At 35.4% G+C, this 26,593-nt stretch overlaps 1 protein-coding gene across 6 annotated transcripts in view; it reads left to right on the top strand.

Moving 5' to 3' along the window:
• Cacna2d1 (calcium voltage-gated channel auxiliary subunit alpha2delta 1) overlaps window positions 1-26,593 on the top strand; it is a 410,041-nt gene that overhangs the window by 253,009 nt on the left and 130,439 nt on the right. For all 6 annotated transcript variants that reach the window (XM_040735177.1, XM_040735179.1, XM_040735180.1 and 3 more), the window contains exon 6: window positions 8,861-8,990. In XM_040735177.1, the coding sequence (XP_040591111.1) occupies window positions 8,861-8,990 (130 nt within the window). The remainder of the gene's footprint in view (window positions 1-8,860; window positions 8,991-26,593) is intronic.

Here is a 26,593-nt window from a genome sequence, read left to right on the forward strand (position 1 = left end):
CCACATATAAGTAAACTGTTCAATATATGCTGACTTATTTACTTCTCTGGTTAACTAATCACAGAGTGCTACAGTTTTTATAATAAAAAGTAGGTTCGCCTAATGAATCCATTTTCTAGGGAGCAAGTGGTCTTCCTTCCTCACCATCTTCTGAGAACTTGTAAATTATTTCTGTCTTTTTGGAAAATGCTTTGTCAAGTAAAACACTTAAGTCATCACTTCTACAAATATACTTAAGAGTATTTGTTGCTGAGGCTTATTGAACATGTTTGTCTTGTATCAAGAGTGTTTGTAAAGGCCAATTGGTTTTAAAGAGGTACTTCTTTTGTCAAGTAAAGGGGGAAGTACTCACCACCACAAGGTTAAAGAGAATGTGGGATTTATTAACTTTGGGCATTGATCTTTAAGGCAAATGTTTGTTCTCCTCACTCATCTGACATGGCGGGTTCCATGAAGCCTTGCGGGTATCTCTCTCCTCTCTGTGGCCTGTTACCCTCTTCCTCTCATTGGTCCACAGGAATGATGGTCAGAAGTAAGAACAGCGTCCAAGAAGCTGGTGTAACTTTCTGATCATGAAGTTCCGTGGGGAATAAGTAACACAGTGTGTCTGATTGTGATTACAAAGCATACAGGGCTCAGGATTTTTTACATCCAGGACACACAGTACCCAGTGGCCTGAGCTGTGCTGCCAGCTTGCACTGTTTTCTGAACTGCACTGTAAAGAGCTCCCAAGTTCTGGAAAATTCTTCTGAGTAGAAGAAAAAAACGGAGCCTTCCAAGCCCTTTAACCTATTCTTGAAATCTGACGCTAACTGCAGTCTAAATGAAATAACCACAGCCTAAATATCTCATCTCATTCAACGGGATTGATTTATTTGCTTCTTTTTATTTTACTGATCACTTAGAAATTTTGATCTGTCTGGGACATTCGGCTGCTCCGCAGAACTCCCCTGCATATATATGTATTTGTCTTCTTCTTGGTAGTCTTGTCCTCTCTAAAACTCATTCTAGCATTTTATATCATTTCTCTCAAGAAGCCTAATGTTCCATGATTTAATTTTATAGAAACAGATATGATTCTAGAATGAGGTGATGCCATAAAGGCTTCATACAGTAATAAAATCTGTTACAATGATTTTTATAAATAATAAATCTGGGTTTATTTTCTGACATTCTTACACTAGTGTCTTATAGCATGAAGATCTTATTTGGTAAATGCAGAATCCCCAATTAGAATAGAGAAAAATGTTAATTGGCCCTGCGTAGCAAGTGAATTATTCATTTTCCTGGAGGTTTTTCTTGTTGTTCATCTAAAAAAAAAGCTATCTCATTGTACTGGCTACAGCATCTTTGGAATAGATTATAATTATATATGCTTTGATGTGTCCTCTGTGCTTCACAGCTCTACTAAAAGAACAAGTTATTGTTATTCTAGTGTTTTCAGCTGGAGAAAGCAGGACTGCTGAGCTGTAAGACCCTCATCCAGTGTCCACCGGGAATCACTGCACTGTGGTCCCCCGGCTCACTACTTGGCCGTGAGCTGCAGAGGCACCTTGAAAACCAAGGTTCCTGTGAAGAAGCTGCTCCACGTCGGGATTTTTCTCAGTTTGTTTCCTGCAGTAAAGCAAACGCTATTCCTGAAATTCAACATCCATTTCAATTACATCTTAAAAGGGACTTTCCCTTGTGTTAAACTGAATTATAGGATTATGAGAACATTTGCCACAGGTGATTTCTAATGGCAGGTGTGAGAGTTACTGAGACCCAAGGATGATCTGGGTTCATCAAGAAATAAATATTTTGTTTCCTTTAAAAATACTTGCTTAACTAATATATAAAACATAATATATATATATTAAATAGATACCATTTTCTGTTTCAATACCTGTGTATATTGTGTAATATTCTCACCAGGGTGAAATTACCTCTTTGAACTTGTTTCATTGTCAAGACCTTAAATATCTTTTGTCCTACCATTTAAAAACACACAGCTCTCTATCATCGAGTATAGTCTCCCTATAGTGTAGGAGCATGTCTGATCTAACTGTAGCAGGGGAACACTAATCACACTTTCCAGAGCTTCCTACTCTTTTATAATTTATTTATTCTTTTAAATTTCACTTTACATTCCAACCACAATTCTCCCTCCTACCTCTCTTCCCAACCCCCCCTTGATTCCCCGCCCCCCTTGCAGCCTACCTCCAGTCCACTCCTCATGGGTAAGGGCTGCCATGAGGAATCTACAAAGTCTGACACCTACTTCTACAAGTCCTGGGAAGCCACCACTCCATTCTTTGTTTGTTTTGGGTTTTTTTTTGTTTTGTTTTGTTTTTTGTTTTTTTGATACAGGGTTTTTCTGCTTAGCTTTGGAGCCTATCCTGGCACTTGCTATGTAGACCAGGCTGGTCTTGAACTCACAGAGATCTGCCTGCCTCTGTCTCCTGAGTGCTGGGATTAAAGGTGTGTGCCACCAATGCCTGGCTACCACCACTCCGTTCTTTTTTTTTTTTTTTTTGTAACTTTTTAAAAAATATTTTATTTATTTATTGTGTATACAGCCTTCTGCTTACAGGCCAGCAGAGGGTACTAGATCTCCATCAAGGTGGTTGTGAGCCACCATGTGGTTGCTGGGAATTGAACTCAGGACCTCTGGAAGAACAGTCAGTGCTCTTAACCGCTGAGCCATCTCTCCAGCCCCCACCACTCCATTCTTAATTTCTTCAAAATCAGTACTTTTAGATTCCACATAAAAATAAAGTCATTTATTACTGTTTTCATTGATTTATTTCACTTAATATAGTGATCTTCAGTTGTATCCTTGTTGTTGTAAATAACAAGAATAAAGTTAAAATTATGAAGACTATACGCAGGAGATGGCTCCCTGGTTAAGCTGCTTAATGCCAAGCTTACCAGCCTGGGATTGATTATCAGGTCCAACACTGCAGAGTGAGGGAGCTGATTCCCCTAAGTTGTTCTGACTTCCACACATGTACTGTGTCATACACATCACAAACACACACACACACACACACACACACACACACCATACTACTCTAACAATACTACTCTAACAATTATTAATCTGGGACTATTAAGCATATTATGTATAAGAATATTAATTAAGACTAGGAATATAATTGAAACATTAAAGCATTCCAAAAGTTGTACTGTCCATATTAAATACTATAATGCAACATTGTAAATGTCGTCTATGAAATAGCTATATAAAATAAAGAAATTCTTAAAAGTTAATGTTCTAAAATAGTCCTCTTTCATTTGTTAGAATTTTATACAAGGCTGTATAGCATCTGGTTATTGTAGAATGTGTTTCATCACACATGAGCCCATTCAATTAACTCCTCCAGTAGTGAAATACAAATATTGACTGGATACGTTTCCAGAAATCAGAGTGAACTGCTTTTATTCAATACCAGTTAGATTTTTCTCAGTTTGTACAGCCCCAAAATAATAGAGAGCAGCTAGGATAAAAATAGTGTGAGACTGCAAGCAGTGTTTGTGAGAGAGAATATCCAGTCTCACTTGTATAAAATGATTGAACTTCTCCAGCAAAATCTAGGTAGGATACATAGATACTTAAGTATTTTGCTCTAACTATAGTTTTACATAAAAAACATTTAAAGTCAAGCTATGTTAGTTGAACACAGTACGTATGCAAGGGTATTGTCCTCTTTCCAGGTTAAACAAGCAAATATACTTGTCTTGTAAAATTGAATGGCCTACCCAGCCATCAGCATGCACTTTTGTTTCTGTAACGTAATTACTATGAAATATTTAAAATTAAAATAAGGACAGTCTAAGAAGTGAACGTCTTGTGTTTTGTGTATGTGTTTTACAAAGTACATTTTATTATGTTTTAGAATCCATTTGCTCAGTTTCTCTCTCCTGACTTACATATATGAAAGTCTGTTTATTTCAGATGAGATACTTTGGAAAAAAATGAATGAGAAATGCTGTTTCATATCGTACATGAACTGAAAAATACAGATTGTATTAGGGAGATAATGTGGTATTTGGCACATTGGGACTATGCATTGTCCCTTAAAACATCAGTTAATTCCTATGTCACTAATATGTGATACTATTTTAATTAAACTATTTCCAGTCATCATATAAGTAAAATTGGAGTTTTCATGTTATAAGGAACAATAATTTCAGTATCTTAAATGTGATAAAAGGAAAATTCTATTATATTGCTAAATTTATTTTATTTATCTGGACTGGAAATAAGAACCATGGAAAGCGGGGCTGGAGAGATGGCTCAGAGGTTAAGAGCACTGACTGCTCTTCCAGAGGTCCTGAGTTCAATTCCCAGCAACCACATGGTGGCTCACAACCATCTGTTATGAGATCTGGTGCCCTCTTCTGGTGTGCAGATATACATGGAAGCAAAATGTTGTATACATAATAAATAAATAAAATCTTTAAAAAAAAGAACCATGGAAAGCAATGGTATTTTCTATTACTGTATTTAGTCCCTGTGCATTAATGCAAAGTATGAAACATCCATGCAGAAAATTATGATTTTTTTTCAAATTTATAAAGCCATTTATTTCCTTTAATTTCAAGACAAGCATACAAAGTCTGCTATGGAGTTCACGATATTGCCAAAAAGTTTTGGTATATATCTTTCATGGAAGTAAAAGACCTGCAAAATCATAAGGTTAAAAAGAAATTGAAAATGATGCAAGAAGATAGAAATAACCCCATGCTCACAGATTGGCAGTGTGTCTTAACATCCCTTTTTATCATCATCTAGAAGTACAAAAACCTCCACAAAATGCACTTCAGTCTGTTAATTTTTGATTCCAAGGACATCAGCAGTAATTTAATTTTCACAAACTAAGTAAGTAGTGTTCAGTGGTTTTTATGGAACATTTTGGATAACTAATATAAAGTGTGGTTATTTGAATACTGAATAAAGCTAGAGAGCAACTAACTTCTAACGACAAAGGCCAAGCATAATACTGATGTTTGGCATGCATATATCCATTTGTTTCTTCCTCTGCCTTTTTTCTGTTGCTTTCCTTTCCAAACAGGTGGGCATTTACATCTATTTTTTGCCTCACATCCTTTTAAAGAATTAGTATTTTAAAACAATCCAGAGATTATGTGACTTTTCCCATATAATTATTTTTATATTTATTCATATAAATATATCTTACATAAATACTGTGACCATCATGCTATTTTTGAAAATACAGTATTTTCAGATTTAGATATTGAATGGCAGTGATGTAGCATGCTCTCCTAGAATCTCCAGTGTGTTTTTCCTGGAGTGAGTGAATGGATGAGATATTTTCATGTGTCTAACTACTGCTAGCCTTAGCTCATGTGTCCAGGCTCTATCTCTCATCTAATCCTCTACGTTTTGTGTATCTGAAATTGCTGGACATAAATGTGTATTTAATTTGGTGGAAAGACTGATTTAAAGTAATTTTATAAAACTGTGAAGAAAGACTTACATTTTGTAGGTTTTATTCAGTATTTGAAGGACTATGTGTCATTTGGTTTGGGTATGTAATTTAGAGTGGAAGCTCATATTAGAATGAGCTGGACATGTTTTCACAACACTCCCTCTGCTTTGTGGGATGCTGCCTACTTTGAGGACAAGGCTTCTTGGCTGCCAGATATATCCGATTAAAAGGATCGTTGTATAGCTAGTATCATTTATTTCACAGTCAGGCACTGAAACACAAACAACACTGACTGGCACAAGACCAAGCTGTTATTAATCTAGCAAAGTTGAGGAGATTTCCTCTCATCTGTCTTTTTCACTGTACCTTTTACAGTGTTTCCTAAGAATTCTGCTTTTACGGACTTATGTGGAGCAAAACAGCTCTCGAACTTTGTGGAAATGATCTGTTCTATAAAGTGCTTACCATGCAAGCATGAGGACCTGAATTTCATCACTAGAAATCACATAAAAGCCAGCCTTGGCAGTCATGTTAGTGAGACTCTAACCTCAAAAAAGAAAGAAAGAAAGAAAGAAAGAAAGAAAGAGAAAGAAAGAAAGAAAGAAAGAAAGAAAGAAAGAAAGAAAGAAAGAAAGAAAGAAAGAAAGAAAGAAAGGATTTTTGGTGTTGTAGTCATCTTTTTTTTTTTCTAATAGCCAGAAATGGTAATACAAGGCTGCTATCCTAGGCTGGGAAGGGGGTTCCTTGGGCTCACTGGCCAGTGAACTTAGCATAGTCATAATGAGAGACTCTAATGAAGAATGACACAAGTTTACCCATACCCTCCTCAAGCATGTATGCGCACTGACATCCACAGAAATATGTACCTACACATACACATTCACAAAAACCCTAAAAGCCTAAAATGTTTCTAATATAATCTAAACTGGAGAAATAGAGTCAAATAATTTTGTTTAGTACAAAATTTCTAGAGATTTTCACTTAGTTGTGGTGGTACTGGTATTATTTTCTTTTTTCCTTTTCATTGAAAATAGATTTTTAAAATGGTATATCCAGATTATGGTTTCCTTTTCCTCTGTTCCTCCTCACCTGCCCTCCCAGACCAGTCCATCCCCTTTCTGTGTCTTATTAAAAAACAATCAGGGTTCAAAGGAATAGTGTACTATAATTACTATAATAAGATAACACAAAATGTACAAAGAAATAGAGCCCAAGAGAAGGTCCAATAAACCGACTCACTGGTTTGCACACTCAAGAGTCCTATAAGAACACTAAACTGGAAATATATATCCTGGTCCACACCTGTGCAGAACTGTGCCTACTGTCTCTGAGTTCAAATGAGCTGTTCTCCTGTTAATTCAGATGGCCTTGTTTTATTTGGTATCCTCAATCATCCCTGGCTCTTAGACTCTTTGCTTCTCTCTTCCATCGTGCTTCCTGAGTTCTGAGGGGAGGGATTTGATAGAGACATCCCACTTAGGACTAAGTGTTCCAAGGTCTCTCACCCTTTGAACTATGTCTTGTTGTGGGTCTCTATATTTGATCCCATTTACTGCATGAGGAATCTTCTGATGATGGCTGAGCAAGGCACTGATCTATGAGTATAGCAGAATGTATTGGGAGTTATTTTATCACCACATTTTTTAGACCAGTATTATTTGGTTTTACCGTAGAGCCCTGGCCTATTTCATATCAGGTTCTTTTTTATTTTCTTAATTAAATTTATTCATTTATTTTACATCCTTACCACAGTTTTCCCTGTCTCCTCCTTTGTTAATAAAATACATATATTCGTGGCTTTTCCTGAATGGAAAAATTGTGTTCTGCTTTCAAACAATTTTTAACAAACACCAATTTTTTAGATCAAATCCTAACTACACCCATTTGCGTGCATTATTATGTGATATCACTCTACAAAGTAATGGTTCATTATAAGTGAGTCATTCCTGCAAGGATAATGTCATTTATTGCCACAAGAGGGGAGTATTATATACCAGTGAGTAGGTATATAATTCCCAGTACCCTCTTGCAACGAGAATGGGCAGATAACAGGAACTTGCCTTCAGGCCTTATCTGAAGGAGGGAAACAAGAAGTATTTGCTAGATAAGCTCCTAGTCACAAGCTGATCCTCAGATCCCTATGGATGAAGGGCCCAACAAAAATCATGTGATCATGGCTTACTCAACTGACTTCACTACATAGTAGAGGGCTGTGGAAGAGTTTAACATCACTGGGAAGATCTACGTTGCTAGGATTTCTGTCTAAATGGTGTCTTTAATGTTCCAATGTATGCTTGTCTCATTCTTTGAAGATACAATTGTGTTACTTGGTGAGTTACATTTATTAAAATGATAAAATAATAAATAATAACATGATATAAAATAACATAGCAAAACAATCAAAAAACTTTTGTTTTGCAAACCTGTCGGGTTTTTGTTCTTAAAACATTCTACCACGTGTTTACGCCATTTCCTGGTTATGCATTCTAATTTTCTCTATTGTTTATCAGGTACACCGCTGTCATATACTGATGGATACTGGGACTTTTCTGTGCACTGTATTTAAATATGATTCTTATTCCTGTTTTGTTTTAAAGAGTTTGGAATACAAAACATTTTCTACAATAAAGGAATTGAACATAAAAGTCTGAATTTAGTATGGAAAATAGCTAGGATAGAAACTTACAGAACAATATTTCAATTGACATCATGTTAAATATGCAAGGTAAAAGAGTTACACAAGCATTGTGGACAGACTCCTGCCCAGGGCATACTAAAATAACACAGTATAGCAGGTCCAATTAGAGAGGAAATTAACCTTTGACTTTAATTCTTAGATCATTGGTTGGCACCATTATTAACGGGGTGTTGATGTCTATTTTAGAAAACTGAAGTTAGATCTAATTGTGTTTAGAATTGCAATGGTTCTCTTCTTCTTTCATACTTTTTAACACAAAAGCAATTCACATAGAAAAGTTGGAAAAGTCAAGAAAATGGCATAAAATAATGATCTTTGATGCTGATGTGTGCTATCATTTCTCAAACTATTGTCAGCTGCCCAATATAAGCTTAGTAACATAAATCCTGCAATGTGTTTCAAGTGGATAATTTAAATACAGTTGTCCTGTGATACTTGTCATGTGCTTTCAGTCTACATCCTCACATGTATTTTAAGAGAAAGTGCTGGATGTTTCTAGAATGCTTCCAACCTGAAGGACTTGGGAGAGAAGTTAGTTTTAATTGGGCTATATGAGCATTTAATGTGAGCGGTAATACCCGGCTGGAAATCTGCATAAGCAATGGCATCCTTTAGAATGTAGCTCTGTCTTTTGAAGCATGTATACTGAGCAAGCAAGAAGATGAATGTGAAAAGGTCTATTAGCATAATTTATAAAGTTGTTTGTTATCTTTCTTTTCCTTCATAGCCTGAAAGAAATGAGAGTGAACCAGGCAGCCAACGAATTAAACCAGTTTTTATTGAAGATGCTAACTTTGGACGCCAGATATCCTATCAGCATGCAGCGGTCCATATTCCCACGGACATCTATGAGGGCTGTAAGTAGAAAGACTATGAAGAGCTATTGGGATGCAGAGCATGTCTTACAAGTATCTGGAGAAACAAAATAGGAGCGAGTCTGAAACTGTCTCAGTTACAAAGTACAGGAGTCCATGGGAAGACGTGAGCCACAGCTCTGTAGTGGATTGCTTGATCAGTATGTAAGGCCTGCCCTGGGTTCAGTCTCTAGTAATAAATACTACAAAACTAAACAATCACAGAAAGCAACAACAACAACAAAATGCCATAGGTAGACTCTACTTACACAGTGACCAATGGTATTTTTGTGTACAGTTTCTATCAGATAACTTCTAGGATTCCCTATTGGAAAGTATGGGTTGTTCTGATCTACTCTTGAGTAAATAATTCTGATATCACAATTAGTATAGATAACTTCAAAAGTATATAGATTTGTTCTTTAGAAATCAAAATAGCACAGCTATGCATTATGTATGCATAAGCACACCAGCTGGGTAAGGGAGAGACAGTTGTGTGCTTCAGACTGAAATTTTAGACTGCTATCTTTACCATTTCTTGCAATGTCTGTCAGTGTGACTTTCTTTTCTTTACTCTAGAACAGATTAAGAATGCCTTAATTTTCCAGTATTGTGTGGGATCAAATTACAATTGAACTTTCCTCTTGGGAAAGGAAATTGACCTGGAGCTCTCAGTTAAGATGGCCCCAATGTAAGAAAGAGAAGAGGGTGTGTGATTAGGAAGTAACAGAGATAAACTTGTGTTGTGTTCTGGTGATTTCTACATATTAATGACAGTGGATCTGTGGGTCCTAAGGAGAGATTTCCCTAAGGAAAGTCTGATGTTTTGTGATTCAGGCAATTGGTCTTGACTCAGTCATAGCCTTGGGTTCCCTTGTGATTCATTTCCTAGGCTTTTTCCTGAATCCCTTTCTGTGTCTCATGACCCAATTCCTGGCATAAATAAAAAACAAGAGGAACAACTTACTGTGCATTTAAAAACTATCTTTTTCATGTTATCATTAAATGGAGAAGCTGTGGAGTTTATCAAGTATGCAGAGCATACCTGAAATTGAATCCAGGGGCCAGACTGCATGAGCTGGGATCTAAACTTTAGCAATATCGTTTGGTCAACTAAGTCCCTCACCTTTCTCAGCAAACATTTTCCTACATGCAAAATGAAGTTAAGAGTACAGATCTGAAAGGTCATTTGAGGACAAATAACAATATAATTTCAGTTCTCTAAATAATAGCAAACTCAAGGTAGGCTAATAGCAGAATTTGCTGTTATTATCTTCATCTTACATTTATTGAGATGAATAAATGTGTGAGGAATTTTTATGAAGTATATTTTATTGGTCGAAATGTTCTGAGGCTATTGATTGAGGAAATGTAAGATGCATGCCTGCATCTTTGTATAACATCAATTTCGTCTCCTGTTACCTTGTATTATTCATTCATTCATTAATTCTGTCCACTTTTGTTTCCTGTGGTGCTGGAGGTGGCACTCAGACTCTCACACTCACTGGACAAGTGCAATGTCACCAACTCACATCCTCAGCCTTTATCCTTCTCATTATTTTAAAGACACTTGCTAACTTGAGTGTACAGCTTCTTTCAGAATTTGGTTGTCCTCACCTTTAGTGAGAAAAGGGTGTGTGCATAAATCTTGTTAACACATGACCATGAAAATAATATCTTTCTTACTAATTCACAATTAGTTCCAAAGACTTTTACATACAACATTTTGTTATTTGTGAACTACAGTATTGATTATTGCGACTACTTTACAAGATCCTTGGGACTGAAGAAACGGCTCAGTAGCTGCTCTTGCAGAGGACCCAGGTTCGGTTCCCAGCACCCACTGAGGCCTTCTTCTTACTTCCATGGACAGCAGGCATTCACATGGTACATAGGCATATATGCAATTGAACATAAAGTAAAAATAAAATAAATTAATGCTTCACAAAACTGGATACAGTGAATGCTAATGTCTTTGGTAATGCTCCTCAATTTTTTAAAAAAAATTTCACTTTATATAATTTCAATTTTCCTATCATTAGTTGTGCTTTTACAATGAAGAACAATGACGTGACAATATATGAAATTGTGACTCAAACTGTTTTGCTTTGCATTCCATGAGTTATCTGTGGGTCTCATGACAATCTTCCAACTAGCATGACTGGTTGAAGAAACCAGAGGCTACCTTGGGTATTGTTGACTTGTTAGAAACCGTATATAATTTTGTTTTTTTGTCTGGTATTTCACATTTTTCCCCATTCTGATATTCAAGTGCCAAAAAGACACCCTCAGCCAGTGATTTTTTTCACCAAACAGCTGTATTGTGTGGCTTCTTTTCTCTAGCCCTTGTATCTCATGAATGCTTGATATGAAATGAATAAACTCATATGCCTAAATAAAGGAGCTGAAGCTCTGCCTGAACGTCTCACTTTGTCCCTCAGCAGGAGACAGGTCTGACATCTGTTGTCAAAAGAGAGCCTTTCTATAAGTTTGTAGATTAACACTGGTGATTTCAGAGCCAACATTGTCCACAAGAAGGAAGACACTTTACGGGAGAAGCTTCATTTCCTCCTTCTGTGGATTTGCTTTATTATTTTTAATTATGTATATGTTTCTGCCTGTGAATGTGTATGCACACATGAGCGATAGTGGTCCCGGGAGTCTTTAGAGGACACCACATCCCCTAGAGCTGGAGTGGTAGACTCTGCAACATGAGTGCTATGAACCAAATGCACTCTGGAAAATCTCTTTTCTTGATCAAGTCGTTATTCATGCAGGTGTGTGTGTGTGTGTGTGTGTGTGTGTGTGTGTGTGTGTGTGCGCGCGCGTGTGTGCGGGTGTGTGCGCGCATGTGTGCCCACGCACTGAATTACGTTGACCCACCACAATACTCAGTATCTTTATGTGCGTTCTAGAAATGCCCTCTTGTCCTCACTCTTTGAATGAGTCCTTCTCCCGGCTCCCTGTCGTGCTCTTCCTCTTGGGAGTTCTCACTGTGTGCCTCTCCCTCTGTGTCTGGAGGCCAGAGGCTGATGCTGGCTGTCTCTTGCAGTCAGTCTTTTTATTTTTTGAGACAAGGTCTCTCACTGATTCAACTACGCTGGCTATTCAGACAGCTCCAGAGATCCACCAGTGTCTGCCCTCACACCCACTCCTACCACCGCAGGAGTTTCAGACTTAGTTGCTACCTACCTGGTCCTTTCCTGTGTAATGAAGACTCAAACTGAGATCCCCATGCTTGGCCCTTCCAGGTGAAGCCATCTATCTCCCCATCCCCCCCACTTCTGATTCTTAAGGTCTTGCTATTTTTCAGCAAAATAGCATTCACCTATAATGTCTTAATATATTTTTAACCAAAGAACAGATGTGAAAAACTGGTAGAGAAAAGCATACATTTTTAAGAATATTATTTTTTTACACACCACACACTAATTTTTAAAACTTATATCAGTTTTGAAGATATCAATACTTTTGTTTCCAATTTAGAATAAATTATTTTTAAGCATCTTTAAAAATAATAAAGGTCACAAAGAATAATATTATTTGCTTGAAAATCAATGAGATAAATGCCTATGTTTTTAAACATTACAGTGTAGTATTTGGCTTACTTTGGAAAAAAAGAAAAATTCAAAAATTGGATCATTTGTTTTGCGTCATTTTTTTCTTAATATTCCATCCTCATTTTCTGATGTCTCATCGGTGTGCTGCTAACTAACCTCTTGTGGCCCGTACGCCTTTAGAATTCACATCCAGCATTTGCGCTGCATGAGCAAATGACAGGAGTCAAATTAGAAATGTCAACAAGATCTGGAGAGTCTATAATTCCCAGTAGCCGGCAGGCGGTTCCTCAGAACCAGCCAGATATGAGGACTGCTGCAAGTTCCGAGTTTAATGAATATGAAAGTGCCCTGTAATTGAAGGCTTACCACAAGGAGCAGCCTCTCCTTTCGCTCAAAGGCATTTGTGTAGCTACATCTCGGAAACAATCTCATGTTCAAATTTCCCAAAGGAAATTACTTTTTAAAGTCCTTTGAATTGAAATGTTATTATTTTCAGTCAATTATATATTTAAATTTTCAAAATTGTAGCCTTAATTAGAACACAATCTAAATTTTTCATGTTTGGGAATCTCATTGGTTGCTACATCTTGATTTGCACCCAAACCACTTAACTTTCAGATCTCATTTAGAACATGAACAAAAACAAGCTCTGAATATTGCGAACTAATTAGTTTTCTCAGTTGTTTATTTGTTTCTTCATGATTGCAATGACATGGGTCAGGGTCATACTAGGTAGACACTCTACTGCTGAGATGCACCGCAAAGCCCCAGATTTGTTTGAGCACTGAAATGTACCAACATCTTCATCATTTCAGGACTATCTTCTTAGACTATGCTATAGATTTATACTCATTGTAATAACCTGTATGGTTTTGTATTAAGTTTGTAGAGAATGTATGTAGTGTTTTGACTGCATGTCTGTGAGTATACCATGTACCTGCCCAGTGACTTTGAGGCCAGGAGAGAGCAAAGATCCTCTGAAACTGGATTTAAAGGGTTATGAGACATCACTTGAGTGCTGGAAACTGAACCATGGTCCTCTGAAAAAGCTGCAAATGCTATTAACAACCGTGCCATCGTCCCAACCCCATACAACTTTCTTCTTTAAAACAAAGTTAAGTATGTTAATCTTTCAGAGTCAGGCAGGTGGATACCAGTGAGTTAGATGTCAACTTCTGGTCTATATAATGAGTTCCAGACCATTCAGGGCTACAGAGTGAGACCACAACTAAAAAAAAAAAAACAATAATTACAAACAAGCAAGAAAAAAAATGTCCAAGAGCAGCAGAGTAAGGGACTGAGATTAGAATGTGACTAAGAGTCTATGTAACAGAGAAAATGCCTCACTGCCCCATACCAAGAGCTGAAAGGTGTTGTGCAAAGAGTGTTTCAGGGTCCAGCACGTGAGGTTTTCTTCCTTCAGAAGTCAGGGCTCTAGATCTTCAACTCACTCAACATGAAGAGACTCTGGAGGCTGCTTCTAGGAAGTGCTATTCTCTGATCAGATTTTAACCTCCAAAACATGTAAACTTACATTTTTATGGAAGATGAAATGGAATACATCTTTCCTTCGAAAATTAAAATTACAGTTTAAAAGTAATTTCTGAAAAGACATTTTATCACATTTTTCTTATTATGAATGAATCCCATGCTTGCTGCAATGAATCTCACAAATACAGCCAAATAGGAAATGAAAAGGATGATGATAGACTGTGTAGTTATGGGAAATAAAGACCAGATCTGGAGGTTCTATAACTCTATCAAGTCTCATGTGATGTTGTCCTACATGTGACCTAAAAGTCAAGTAAGGCAATTATTATTTCAATTTTAGTAATAGGAAAAATTAAACATAATTTTATTACAAAGATGTTCTGATAAGACATGAAAATTTGCAGGAATCATCTTGTCTTTTGAAATTTCAAACTACTAATAATTACCAATACTTACAATACAACTTATCTTGATCAATACTTATCTTGAGGCTATAGCTACATACCGTGAGTCACAGAGTATTAATTATACAGATTATAAATGCTTTTCTGGGCTTCTGTACAAAGCATTTATGTTCCTCTGTAAGTTTTAGCAACTGATTTTGGACAAAAACGTTGAGTACCCCATTGAGTATTGAACTGTGACTCTGGCATATGTTTGTGCTCTAAGCTACCCGGAAGTCTTAGGTAGGAGAATCATTTGAGATTTTGAGTTCAAGTGCAGCCTGGGCATTCTAGTAAATTCCTATTTCAGAATATGTCATAGATTATGTTTGTATATATGTGTGTTTAGTTTTGTAGAGAGAGAAAGAGAAAGAGACAAAGAGAAAGAGAAATGGAGGATTAGATAGACAGGCAAAGTCACTAACTGTTAATTTATATTTACTTGTCATGAGCAACTCGATTTGTCATCTCAACAAGTGGATACTATGATACATTTTATAAGATTAAAATGTTATTCAAATTCATCGACAGTCTCAAATAATTGAGGTTGTAAGTATCTCTAGCATGTAAAGGTAGATGAAAAATATGATGTTTGATATTCCTGGAAAACTTGTGACGTTCTAAATAACAAAAAGAATTATAACATACCTTTGCATTAAATTTAAAGTTCTTCAAACACAGAAGCACTCGTAATACTATTACAGAAGAATCATGTTACAGGGAGAATACAGAAGTCTAACTATAACACAGTAAAATGACAAAACAATAACTGAAAATATACAGTGTTACAATATGAAAACAGTTTATGGAAAAGTCCATGGAAGTTGATATATTTGGAGGTCTGAAATCATAGCATATACTTTGGAAATTTTATTTTACTGAAGAAAATGCTTCACATTGATTATTTTCTAGAATGCTTTCTGAGAAACAATCAACTTTTTAAAAATAGATTGTATCATAATGCAGGAACAAGATGAAAACATCCGCTTATGTCAGTTTCAGTTTCAAGAAAATGAAATTCAATTCTGAATTACATGAAAGGAGAAGAATAATGACAAGGAAATTCACTTAAAAGACCAAGGCAATGTCATGAAATGTTCTGGCTAGGATATGGGGTCGCTATGAAGATGCTACCCAATTTGAGAGAAGTTGCAATGTAGTTAGAGTGAGAAGATTGGTGGAAGAGTCAAACTGTGTCTAAAATTCAAAGGAATTATGGTGTTGAGTAAGGATATTATATGTAACTCTGATATCAATATATTTGCCCATTTCTATATGTTAGTAATAATTAATTATGGGACTATAAAAGAGAGAAAAGATAGGTTTATAGTACAGAGAGTACTTAATGTTCGATTATTTTAGGAATTTGAGGAAAGCACACAAATTTATTCATGAAGGAATTCTGAAACAATGCATGTCTATAGAGTGAAATCTTCCCGCCAGCCTGGTTCCAGAGACACATCAGCCCCAAATAAACACACAGGAGGCTATATTAATTATGAAGCTGTTGGCCGTTTGCTTGGTTTCTTGCTGGCTATTTCTGACTTAAGTATTTACCCCATAATTGTTAATCATAAGTATTTCTCTTACTGAAGAAAGGGTCCGGACCTGTTACTTCTATGGTGGCTACATGCCTCTCTTTCCCAGAATCCTCCTTGACTCCTAGTCCCATCCATCTTACTTCCCTATTGGCTGACAGTGCTTTATTGACATATACACATGACTTCCCCATCACATGTCTCTATTAGTTTTCCACTATTGATCTGTTTTAAGTTCACTGGTTTCTCAAGTAGTTTATATTGGGTATTAGGCCTGAAAACTGATTACTATTTGTAGAATATTTATACTGAGAAATTCAAATCTAAAATGTAAGTATACAGAAAACAGCTCTTATAGAATTCCATAGCAAATGCAACAATAAGCCTTCACTACATCAATTTTAATGTATACTTGTCCAAAGACAGAGTTTGAAAGTATCAGATATGAATTGTTATTCATCTTCTTCATCTGCAGAGGAAGTAACATACTCTCTGGGTTGTAGTGAAGGATGTCATGTTAATAAATACACGGAATCTGTAGAACAGGAGCTTGCTCTTGTCCTCTAACTGGTAAATCTACAAACACTAAAATAAAGTGAATACAAAAGGCCATTGTTTCAATAATTCAAAATACTGCCATGTTTCTCTAAACTATACTAGTATTTTGTGATAAATAATTCTAAGAAAATATGTTTTAATATATTAGCTATTGAGCATATTGGAATTTAAGTCAGATTTTAAAGAGTTTGTTTAGTCTTTGCTATATGATAACCTACTCTTGTTTAAATTTCTTATAGGTTTAATAACCTGACTTACATTAGCTGCTTTGGGAGCACCCCAGATGAGTGTCTCCCAAAGATCAGATTTCCTAATGCATTCAGTACCATGATGGAATGGTCCACCTTGCTGCAATTTCCAAAGCAATTGTTTACTAAGTTAGTATTTATCATAAACAAGAATTTAAATAAAAATACAATGGACTCATTGATAGGTCATGTTTACTGATTTCATTTCAGCAGAGGTTTTGTTTTCCAAGTTAGTGTCAATTATAAATGGTGGATCATACTATGATAGAGCTCCATGCCTAGTGACTCAAGGCTGTCTTTTGTTAAAGAACCATCAGTAAGATGTTTCCACGGCTCTAATATTAGCAGAGTGGCTTTGCTTTCATCTTTTAAAAATGCACTTCAAATTAGAAAGGCTTGATTCTGAATCCTACAAGCAGAAATCTGATTAAGTGCTAGGAAAGGGCATTCTTGAAAGAACAATTCATCCTGTGGCAAAGTGATCGTCTATTGTAATAAAGGGATTAGCTAAATAATTAGCATTGCTCCTCATTAGCAACAGAGCAGTGAAATTGTAGGGACATCATAAAAGGACATGGAGGACAAGCCTGAGGTTCAAACATACATTTTAGGCTGTGATAATTTGACTATATTTAATAACAGACACAAGAGAAGCGATTCTACTTCTGATATAAAGCTGTTACTTGCTTTTATTATCTTTCTCTATTGATATTTTTGTAATATCTGCAAGTTCATAGACAGCACCATTGTGTTAATTTTCTGATACACAAAAGCCTATGGCACAGTGTCATTCTAATTACATAGAGGCCAGTCTTATGATTTATTTTGGGTTACCCAATAATAGACCAATTCATATTCAAATTTTATTATAGGTTTTGCAAATCTAAATTGTGTCTCCGCAAAACTTTAGATGCTTTAGCTGTAACCCTCTATACTTAGAGAGGAAAAGTTTATGAAGCCTTTGGGGGAAAGATGTCATAAGGATTGCACCCTCGAAAGATTGGTTCTTTTGTAAGAGGGGGTTCTCATCCTTACGGTTTATGGTTTAAAACTGTTTGTTTACTGTCCCTGTCCTATATGATTTAGCACAGTTTGTATGCCATCTGTGTACACATGTCTTAACCTGTTTCTTCTCCATTCTCGTGGAATATGGTTTAGAACTACTTGGCTGCTCAGTAGAGATGTGCGAGACCTCCTTTGCCTTTGTTTCGGGATTGATTTTTGTTGTTGTTGTTTTATATTGTTGTAGTGACTTTTGTTTGAGATGAAAATCTTGCATTGTTGCCAAAGCTAGCATAGAACTTCTAGATTCAGGTGATCCTCTACGCCAGCTACCCATGTTGCTGAGAGTGAAATGTATTACTTCACTGAACTTAATTCAGAATCTCAACTTCAAATTTCACTGAAGGGATTGAATTCTTGAAATGTAATTATGATCACAAATGATAGACAAAAGTTCATATTTCTAGTTGAAAAGGCAATGTCAAATGGGAACATACATGTTATGAATGAATTGATATATTTATAGGTGAAAGCAATACATACACAAGATAAATTTATTCAACTACCATTGTTTTTAGAAAAGACAAAATAATATTATAATACTTGATGGATTGTCCTTCTATCCTGAATGTAGTATCTTATGTTCAAGAGTAATTCTGATATATTTCTATTTTATTAGTCTGTACAGATAATATCCTGTCCATGTTAAAAACAGATTACATTTTAGAATAATTTTGGAATGTTTGAATTTGTGAAGCTATCAAACCACTTCTGTTTTTTTTTTTGTTTTTGAGACAGGGTTTGTTTGTATTGTTTTGGAGGCTGTCCTGGAACTTTCTCTGTAGACCAGGCTGGCCTCGAACTCACGGAGATCCACGTGCCTCTGCCTCCCGATTGCTAGATTAAAGGCGTGTGCCATCAGCGCCCGGCCAAACCACTTCTTAGCTGAAGCACAAGAAACATTTTAAGGGTATTTGGTTTTTTTCTTTAAAGATTTGGGTTTTTTTTATTTTATGTTAATTCCTGAGTGTTTTTCTTGCATGCATGCATGTATGTGCAACCCAAGTGTGCAGGTGCCTGTGTAGCCTGGAAAATGTTATTAGATCCCTGAAAGCCAAGTTATATACAGTTGTGAACTACAGTTGAGAGTTACATATACCTGTGGATGCTACAAATGGAACCACTCCAAACCAGTAGAACATTAGTTTTAAATATTCATTTCATTTTCTATTATCATTTTATACAAATGCTAAATGAATCTCATTATGAAAGTCTAACTTAATTTTTTATCCCCCTAAAATTTTTTTGGAAACTATCCATGGATAAGGGAGAGAGAGAGAGAGAGAGAGAGAGAGAGAGAGAGAGAGAGAGAGAGAGAGAGAGAGAGAGAGAGAGGCTTTAAAATGATAAAATGGGTGAATATAATCATAGAACTAATGTCAAAAACTGCTCAGGACTTAGCCTACTACCATGTAGCATTCCCATATTTGCATAGGCATTGCTGTGCCTTCCTTCCCTAGGTAAGAGCTGCTGGAAGGCTGCAGCGATGAAGGGGTCAGAGGTGGGAACACAAATGGATAGACGTTGCAGAGAGGTGGAGTTACCTGCTTGATTGTCTTAGGTGACTGTGTTGTGCTGGATCTCATAGGTACTTAAACTGACTATTCCTCATGGGGAGACACGTTAAGGTTTTTCACTGAGCAGTGGGGTTTTGTTTTCTGGGGCTCCATTGAACAACAGCAACAGAAAACTCAACTTCCCTGTTCTATGCGTGAAATCGATGCGGATACTTCCGTTACTCTGACAGTGTTTAGATCTGCCCTTCAGATAGATATATCTTGGGGACTATTTGAAAACAGTGCTTTGTTCTTCTCGCCAATGTTAGCAGATGCGACCACAGCAGACCAAATCAGGACATGATTCGGGTTAATGTTTTATTATGCCCAATTTTATCCCATTGTTTTCTGTACTGGCCTCATGTTCCTTCAGATATGGCCAATGTTAAGACCATCTCTGTGGAAGGCATTCTTGGGAGAGTGCACTAGATATTCAGCACATCAAACTGAAGTGTAGCTCAGTGACGTTGTATTTGTCACTGCTGCCCCAACTCCTGGGCTTAACAATCAACACTGAAAAAAAAAATTGAGGAGTGAAGAATACGTAGAACTCTAGAGTCTACATCAGCATATCTAACTAATTTGGGCATTGAAACCATTTTCCCACCTGAGGTTAACAACACATGTGCATATCACCTAAGTGCTAGCACTTTCTGTCTTACACATTCAATCCCATCTACCCTTTCAAAAGCACTGCACAGAACCAATACTTCCAGTATCCATTGTATACTAGAACTCAAGTATTGCACAATATGGTCACTAAATTTCCTCCATTTATATTGTATATATAGTGTATAAAGTTTGGTGTGTTAGAAAAATAGTTTATAAAATTTTAAATTAATATTCAGAGATTTGTAAGATATCTGGCTATTGCTATAATATTCTTACTGTCTGACAGAGAATACAAATAAAATGCTGTGTTTCTTTGTTCCTATAAAGGAACCACAGAGGGATGAAAGAAAAAAGTATATTGTGCAATTCAATGTCTCAATAAATTGAAGGCTGGAATCCAATGTATCATCGGCTAGCTTTGATGATGGGTATAACAAGTGACAGGCCATTCAAAGGTTGGAGAAGAGAGATAATGAAATCTTAAATTAAAATAGCTCCCACAACAGATTGACAGGACTGTTCACAGCAAATTAAAAAAGGATTGACCATTGGAAAGACAATAGCAGCTGGGACCTGAGATGGGGACTTTTTAAATCATCTGACATTTTGCTTCATGGATAAAATCTTACTGAATTGTCCCTAGAGATAAAGATGCATTTAAAATATTTATAAAATTCCACTAAAAAGAGGATATTTTAAGTGAGCTATAATTTTCAAGATGGCTCTGTCTTAAGATAAAAAGACAAGGTTTCAAAAGCATGAAAGTATAAGCTTTGTAAAGGGCCAGAATGACTTCAGAAGTATAGTCATTCACTCCACGACACTCATATACAGCTGTCGTGAATTTTTGAAACACCTTCTGAAGTTGTGGAATATTTCTAGCTTTCTAATTTTGTTTAAATTTTATATAAAATACACAAAATAATTGTTTTGACGACTATCTGGAGCATTACTGAAGAAATGTCTCAATATTATGTTTGCTGGTGTGTGAGAATCAGTTGCTATTTTCCTGCCTTTGGTTGCCATTAATTACATAAAATCACAGCCAGGCATGGTAGTGAACGCCTTTCATCCCAGCACTTGGGAGGCAGGGACAAGTGGACCTCTGTGCATTCAAGGCCAGCCTGATGTGGGAAGTGTGTTCCAGGACAGGCAGAGCTGTTACACAGGGAAACCCTGCCTTGGAGAAAATAAAAACAGACAAGAAACAAACAAACAAACATGATGGCTAGGCCAGAAGAAGTCCCCTAATGTGTAACATGTAGTTGATGGCAAGCTCTGGATTTTACAGGGTTGAATCTTTCATGAAGATGCTCTTCCTTGTCCGTAGAATTGATTGACCATTAAACTTCACTTTGTTTCAAATTTCCCATTCTTGTTGACCTACCTGGAAGAGAATATTTTCCCTCCATGATAATTATTTTACTCATCCCATAATCATTAGCTCCTTGCAAAACTGAAAACAAAAATGAAAGAAAGTAGCCCACGCATGACCGTGTTGGGAGAAACCCACAGAAACAGCTGACCTGAGCAAGTGGGAGCTCACAGAAATCCGTCTGACAGCTGGGGAACCAGCATAGATCTGAACCAGGCCCCTGAATGTGGGTGTCAGTTGGGAGACCAGGGCAGTCTCTGGGACCTCTGACAATGAATCCAGTATTTATTCCTAGTGCACTGACTTTGGGAGCCTATTCCCTGTGGAGGGATACTCTCTCTGTCTAGACACATTGGGAAGGGCCTAGGGCTGGCACGGGGAGTTGGTGGGGAGCATGGGAGGATGGGAGGAAGAGGGAACTAGGATCGATATGTAAAATAAGATTATTTTTAATTTAAATTTAAAAAAAAGAAAAGAAAAACAGCCCCCAAGAGATTGTAAATGACCAGAAAACTGGTTGCAGGATAAATGCTCAATATTCTTTTTAATAGAGAAAAAAATAAAAATAAAATGGATAATTGCACAGTTTAATGTTATTCAGTATTTTAATTAAATATAAAAATATTTAATACTTTTTTCCTCAAATTAAAATTAAGTTTTATATGAATTGTTTTCTTCCAGATCCTGTGTGTCAATATTGTTTCTTAGTGTTTTAAAGCCTTACAATTACTTCATGTACTTAGTATATGTATATATGGATAGATAGATCATATATGTATGCACATATATATATATACATATAACAACAATCAATGAAAACAGAGAGCAAGTGGGTGTATGAGGGTTTGAAGGGAAGAAAGTGAATGATATAATCACAATTTCATATAAAAAGGTATAATTTAATAAAATAATTACTTTTAATCTGAGAAATCAATTTCAGTATTTATTATATAGAATATTATTGTAGCATTCAAATATTTGTGATTGAAACAGAGTTATTTGAAAAGTAAGTTCTTGAAAGGGTTGAGTTATTTGTTAAATTTTGAAACATAATTTCACATGAACGTTTCTGAAAATTTTCTTAAAAATCTAAACCTCTTTTAAGTATTCAGATGGTAAAACTGAATTCTAAACTTCAGAGCTTTAAAACAGTGTTATGTATTAATTTAAATAGGATAACATTTATAAGCTTTACTTTTACTAATATCAGTTTAATATTTATTGATATACACAATCCACTCCTGCAGCTTTTGTAAGATGAGTCCCAGTTTCCTATATTCTAAGAAAGACTATAGATAAATGACAGATAGATGCATAGATAGATACATGGATAAATACATGATAGCTAAAATACTAATTGGTAAGGCTGTAATTAGCTTTTGAACTCTCACAAGAATGGGAAAGTTAATATAAAAGTGAAAATATTATAGTAGCCTCAAATGGGAGTCGAAAAGATGGGCCGATTTTAGGGATTTAATATATTTAAAACATGTATGTAAATATAACAAGAAACAATCATAAAATGAATGTGTTCTGGTGTGTCCATCTTGACGCATCCTTCTTAATCCACTCATCTTTATCATCTTTGTATCCTACTGCGCATAAAATTCGCAGCTAATTAATTCAATCTGAATTTCTTTGCCTCTCAAGATTTCTCAAAAATTATTTAAAGTAGAAAAGTTCTAGAAGCAGATATAATGACTAGCATCTGTATTGTTAACGTTTGGAAGATGATGACAAGGGGGGAGCAAGAATGGTGTAAGGCTGAGGCTTTCAGGGTACAGGAAGTTCAAGGGCAGCCTTGGCTACATGTAATCATGCCAAAAATAAAAATTAATAGAAATAGACAAACTGAGAATTCTGTATAAATGCCTTGTTTACAAAATAAAATTGAAGACAAGCTTTCTAAGTCCGAAAGATTTCCTGAGAGCTACATAACGAATACCAATGCTTCCTTTATTGTCAGTATTCTTTCTTTCTCTTCAGTCTGGGCTTTAGGAACTTGACAGTTTAGGAAAAACAATCCCTGAAGCTTATTTTTAGGGGAGGTTAGATTTTAGCTAATTGAATTTAAACATCAACAGTTTTAAGTTTATTCTTTTCCTCATTTCTAAGTCTACTGTCAGACTAAAAGATTATATAAATCTTACATGTTTAAGTAATATATCTAGTTTATTAGCTCATTTTATAAAACTCTAAATAATTTATGACCCCCCAGTATGTGGTGTTAATGGCTATTCCCACTGACTAAATTACAGTGCTGTTAATTTATGGCAACATTTAATAGAACTAACATGTGTTCTGTAATCACTAGGGCAGAGGCCAAATCTAAATGAAGACATTTGAATTCTGCTTGCATTTGGAGGCTGGGGAAAAGAAATCTATTTAACTGTCCGTACACATAGACATGGTTGCAGTATAAGAACCATACATCATATTATAATCCCTTTACATTGATCTTTACATTGCTGTAGTTATCTTAAGCATTTCTCATTACTTATTGTAATAAAGAATGGGTGCTTGATGGAAATTCAAAAGTACAAATTATCTGTGGAACAAATTGAACTAGTATATGAATTGATGATTTTCAACTTTGCAATACAATGCATTTTTTAAATTGACTGAAGGTTTTATTTTAAAAATAGGTATTTCTAATATTCCATTTCACTTTGGAATATCATCTGCTAAATACATTTTCTTGGTGGTACTTTGTTAATTACAGGGTGAATCATAGAGAATACCCATGCCTCCCAAACACCTGTCTATGACATTTTGAAGATCTCTTTCTAGCAATGGTTCTCATGGTTTTGGTTCAGGGAAGATGAGAAATCTGTCCTAAGTCATCCTTGGATGAGACTTTAATTCCCACTGGTAACATAGTTGAAATTTATACAAATTTCATATTTCCTCCAGTCTTTTGTATATATGAAAATCCCAGAAGAAGAATCTTTACAGAAAAATGACACTGACACTGTTCACATAACCTTGTATTTGGTATCAATAATGGATTTTAGAATTTAGTGTTTAGATATTGTCAAGTATTTTTAATTCTTTTTAAACTATTTGTACACAGACCATGAATTTGCTATTATTTTGAAATTTCAAAAATTATAGTTATAATCCCTGCTTAGAAAATCACATTAAACACTTAACAGAAGAAACTCCTAAGACTAAAGAAATCAGTTGACGACAAAGAGAGTGGGTCAAAATATGCCTTCACGGGGAAGTATTACTTGATCATCAGTGTCATTTCCATATGGATATTTTTTGTGTAAAACTCATTCCAGATTAAATAAAACAATTCACTCAAGTCTAATATTAAAAAGTCATCTAGACCAAAATTACACTTTAATCATTTATTTGCTTTATAAATTTAATTTTGAAATGTTCTTTGAAAATGTCATGGTTGAATATTGTCTTTATATCTTTTATATCCCTCTTCCTAATGGTTTTTATATTAATAGTATTTTAACTTATACTGAACTATGGGAAATGCAGAAATTACTAGAAGAATGTAAGAAACTATGTCTATTTGTTTATAGGTAGTATTCATTTTAATGACTACATTATAATGATCCTAAATTACTGATAGTAAAAATAGAAGATTTATCATTTCTGATAAGAGATCAGCTCTAGAAAGCAGATTTTGATTGGAGGTTTTGTTTAAATTTAAAAACTTCCTACTAAATGGGTAACAAAATTAATTTCCATTGTAAGACATTGTTGGCCGGCTCTTAGGATTGAGAAGATACATGCGAGAGAATCTCTGCTCCCAATATTACAAAAATATTATCCTTAATCCTTTTAAATGCTTTGAAAGTATAAAGAAGTCTATGTGTCTGTCCATATGCAAGACACAAGTCTGGGCAGTGTACAAGAGGCTAACATAACTGCATTCTATGAATTATGTTAGTGACAATGAACATAATAGGTACATATCCATTTAAATAGCAACCTTCCATAATGGACTATGCTTCTCTACTTAAGCACATAAAATCTTAAAAGTAAGGGAAAAACAGCATATTAAAGTATGAGAAAAATATTAAAGCTTTTGATTTTAACCCAAGATATTGTTTAGGATTAACAAATAGAAGAGTCCAGAAAAGTACAAGATTGATACTTAAGTTGGGTGAATATAAAGAATTCCAACTAAGTAAGACAAAGATGTGCAAAAGATTAACTTTTATTTGTTTTGAAAAGCCAAAGAAATTGGCGTTCAGTAGGAAAGATTCAGGCTTCCATCCTAGTTAATACACAACACAAACTGACAAGGACATAAGGTTTCCATTAACAATAGGAGTCATATTAATATGAAGGAATATATATATATATATACATACATATTTGGGAAGAATAGTAAAATTAATTTCAATATGTCATCAAGGTTTATATCAAGGGATGACTATTTGCTTAAAATTAAATTGGATTTCTTATTTAATGTGGACTTAATTTCCTATAATATGAAATATACTCTCAGGTATTAAATTTTAAAATAAAGTCAAGTCTTCCTTATAAGAATAAAGATCAGATATATGTCTAATGAAATCCCACAATCTCTGCCTTCGCAGGAATGACAGTGAGTGGCATTTGTGCAATCAGAGGTCCTTGTATAAATTAAAGTCATTTTTAAGAGTCAGAGATGCCAAGGAATTTGAGAATACAACCACTCAGTGTTGTAGCTGGGGCAGCCGGTTGATTTTCTGATATATCTTAGTAATCCAGACATGACTTCTGTGGTAGAACTTTATGGCCTTCTACACAGTTTAATCATTAAGCCTCATCACTTGAGATATGCAGCAGGATTAGAGACAAGATGGGCTGTCCCATCATGCCTGTGCTGCACAGGCAGAGGTGGCATTAGAATCTGCCCTTTGTAAGACCAGCTGGCATTGTGTCACTAGATACTTGATTTATTTTGAAAAAGGCAAACATTTTCAAATATTAAAAGATCATCGAGTTTCATTGGTTTCAGAATCTTATTTATATTATCTGTACTTGACAGGTCGAGCTTTGCAAGAATCCATAGTCAGTGTGTTTATTTTACTGACAATGAAAAAATTCTATTTGAAAGCCACATTTGTTGTTTTTTGTTGAATACAAACAATAAAGATCCGAATGTTTTGCTGATTGTTTGCAATGAGGAGAGATACTTAGGACAGTTGG

Source organism: Mesocricetus auratus, unplaced genomic scaffold (assembly GCF_017639785.1).
Source record: "Mesocricetus auratus isolate SY011 unplaced genomic scaffold, BCM_Maur_2.0 Super-Scaffold_100043, whole genome shotgun sequence".
NCBI lineage: Eukaryota > Metazoa > Chordata > Mammalia > Rodentia > Cricetidae > Mesocricetus > Mesocricetus auratus.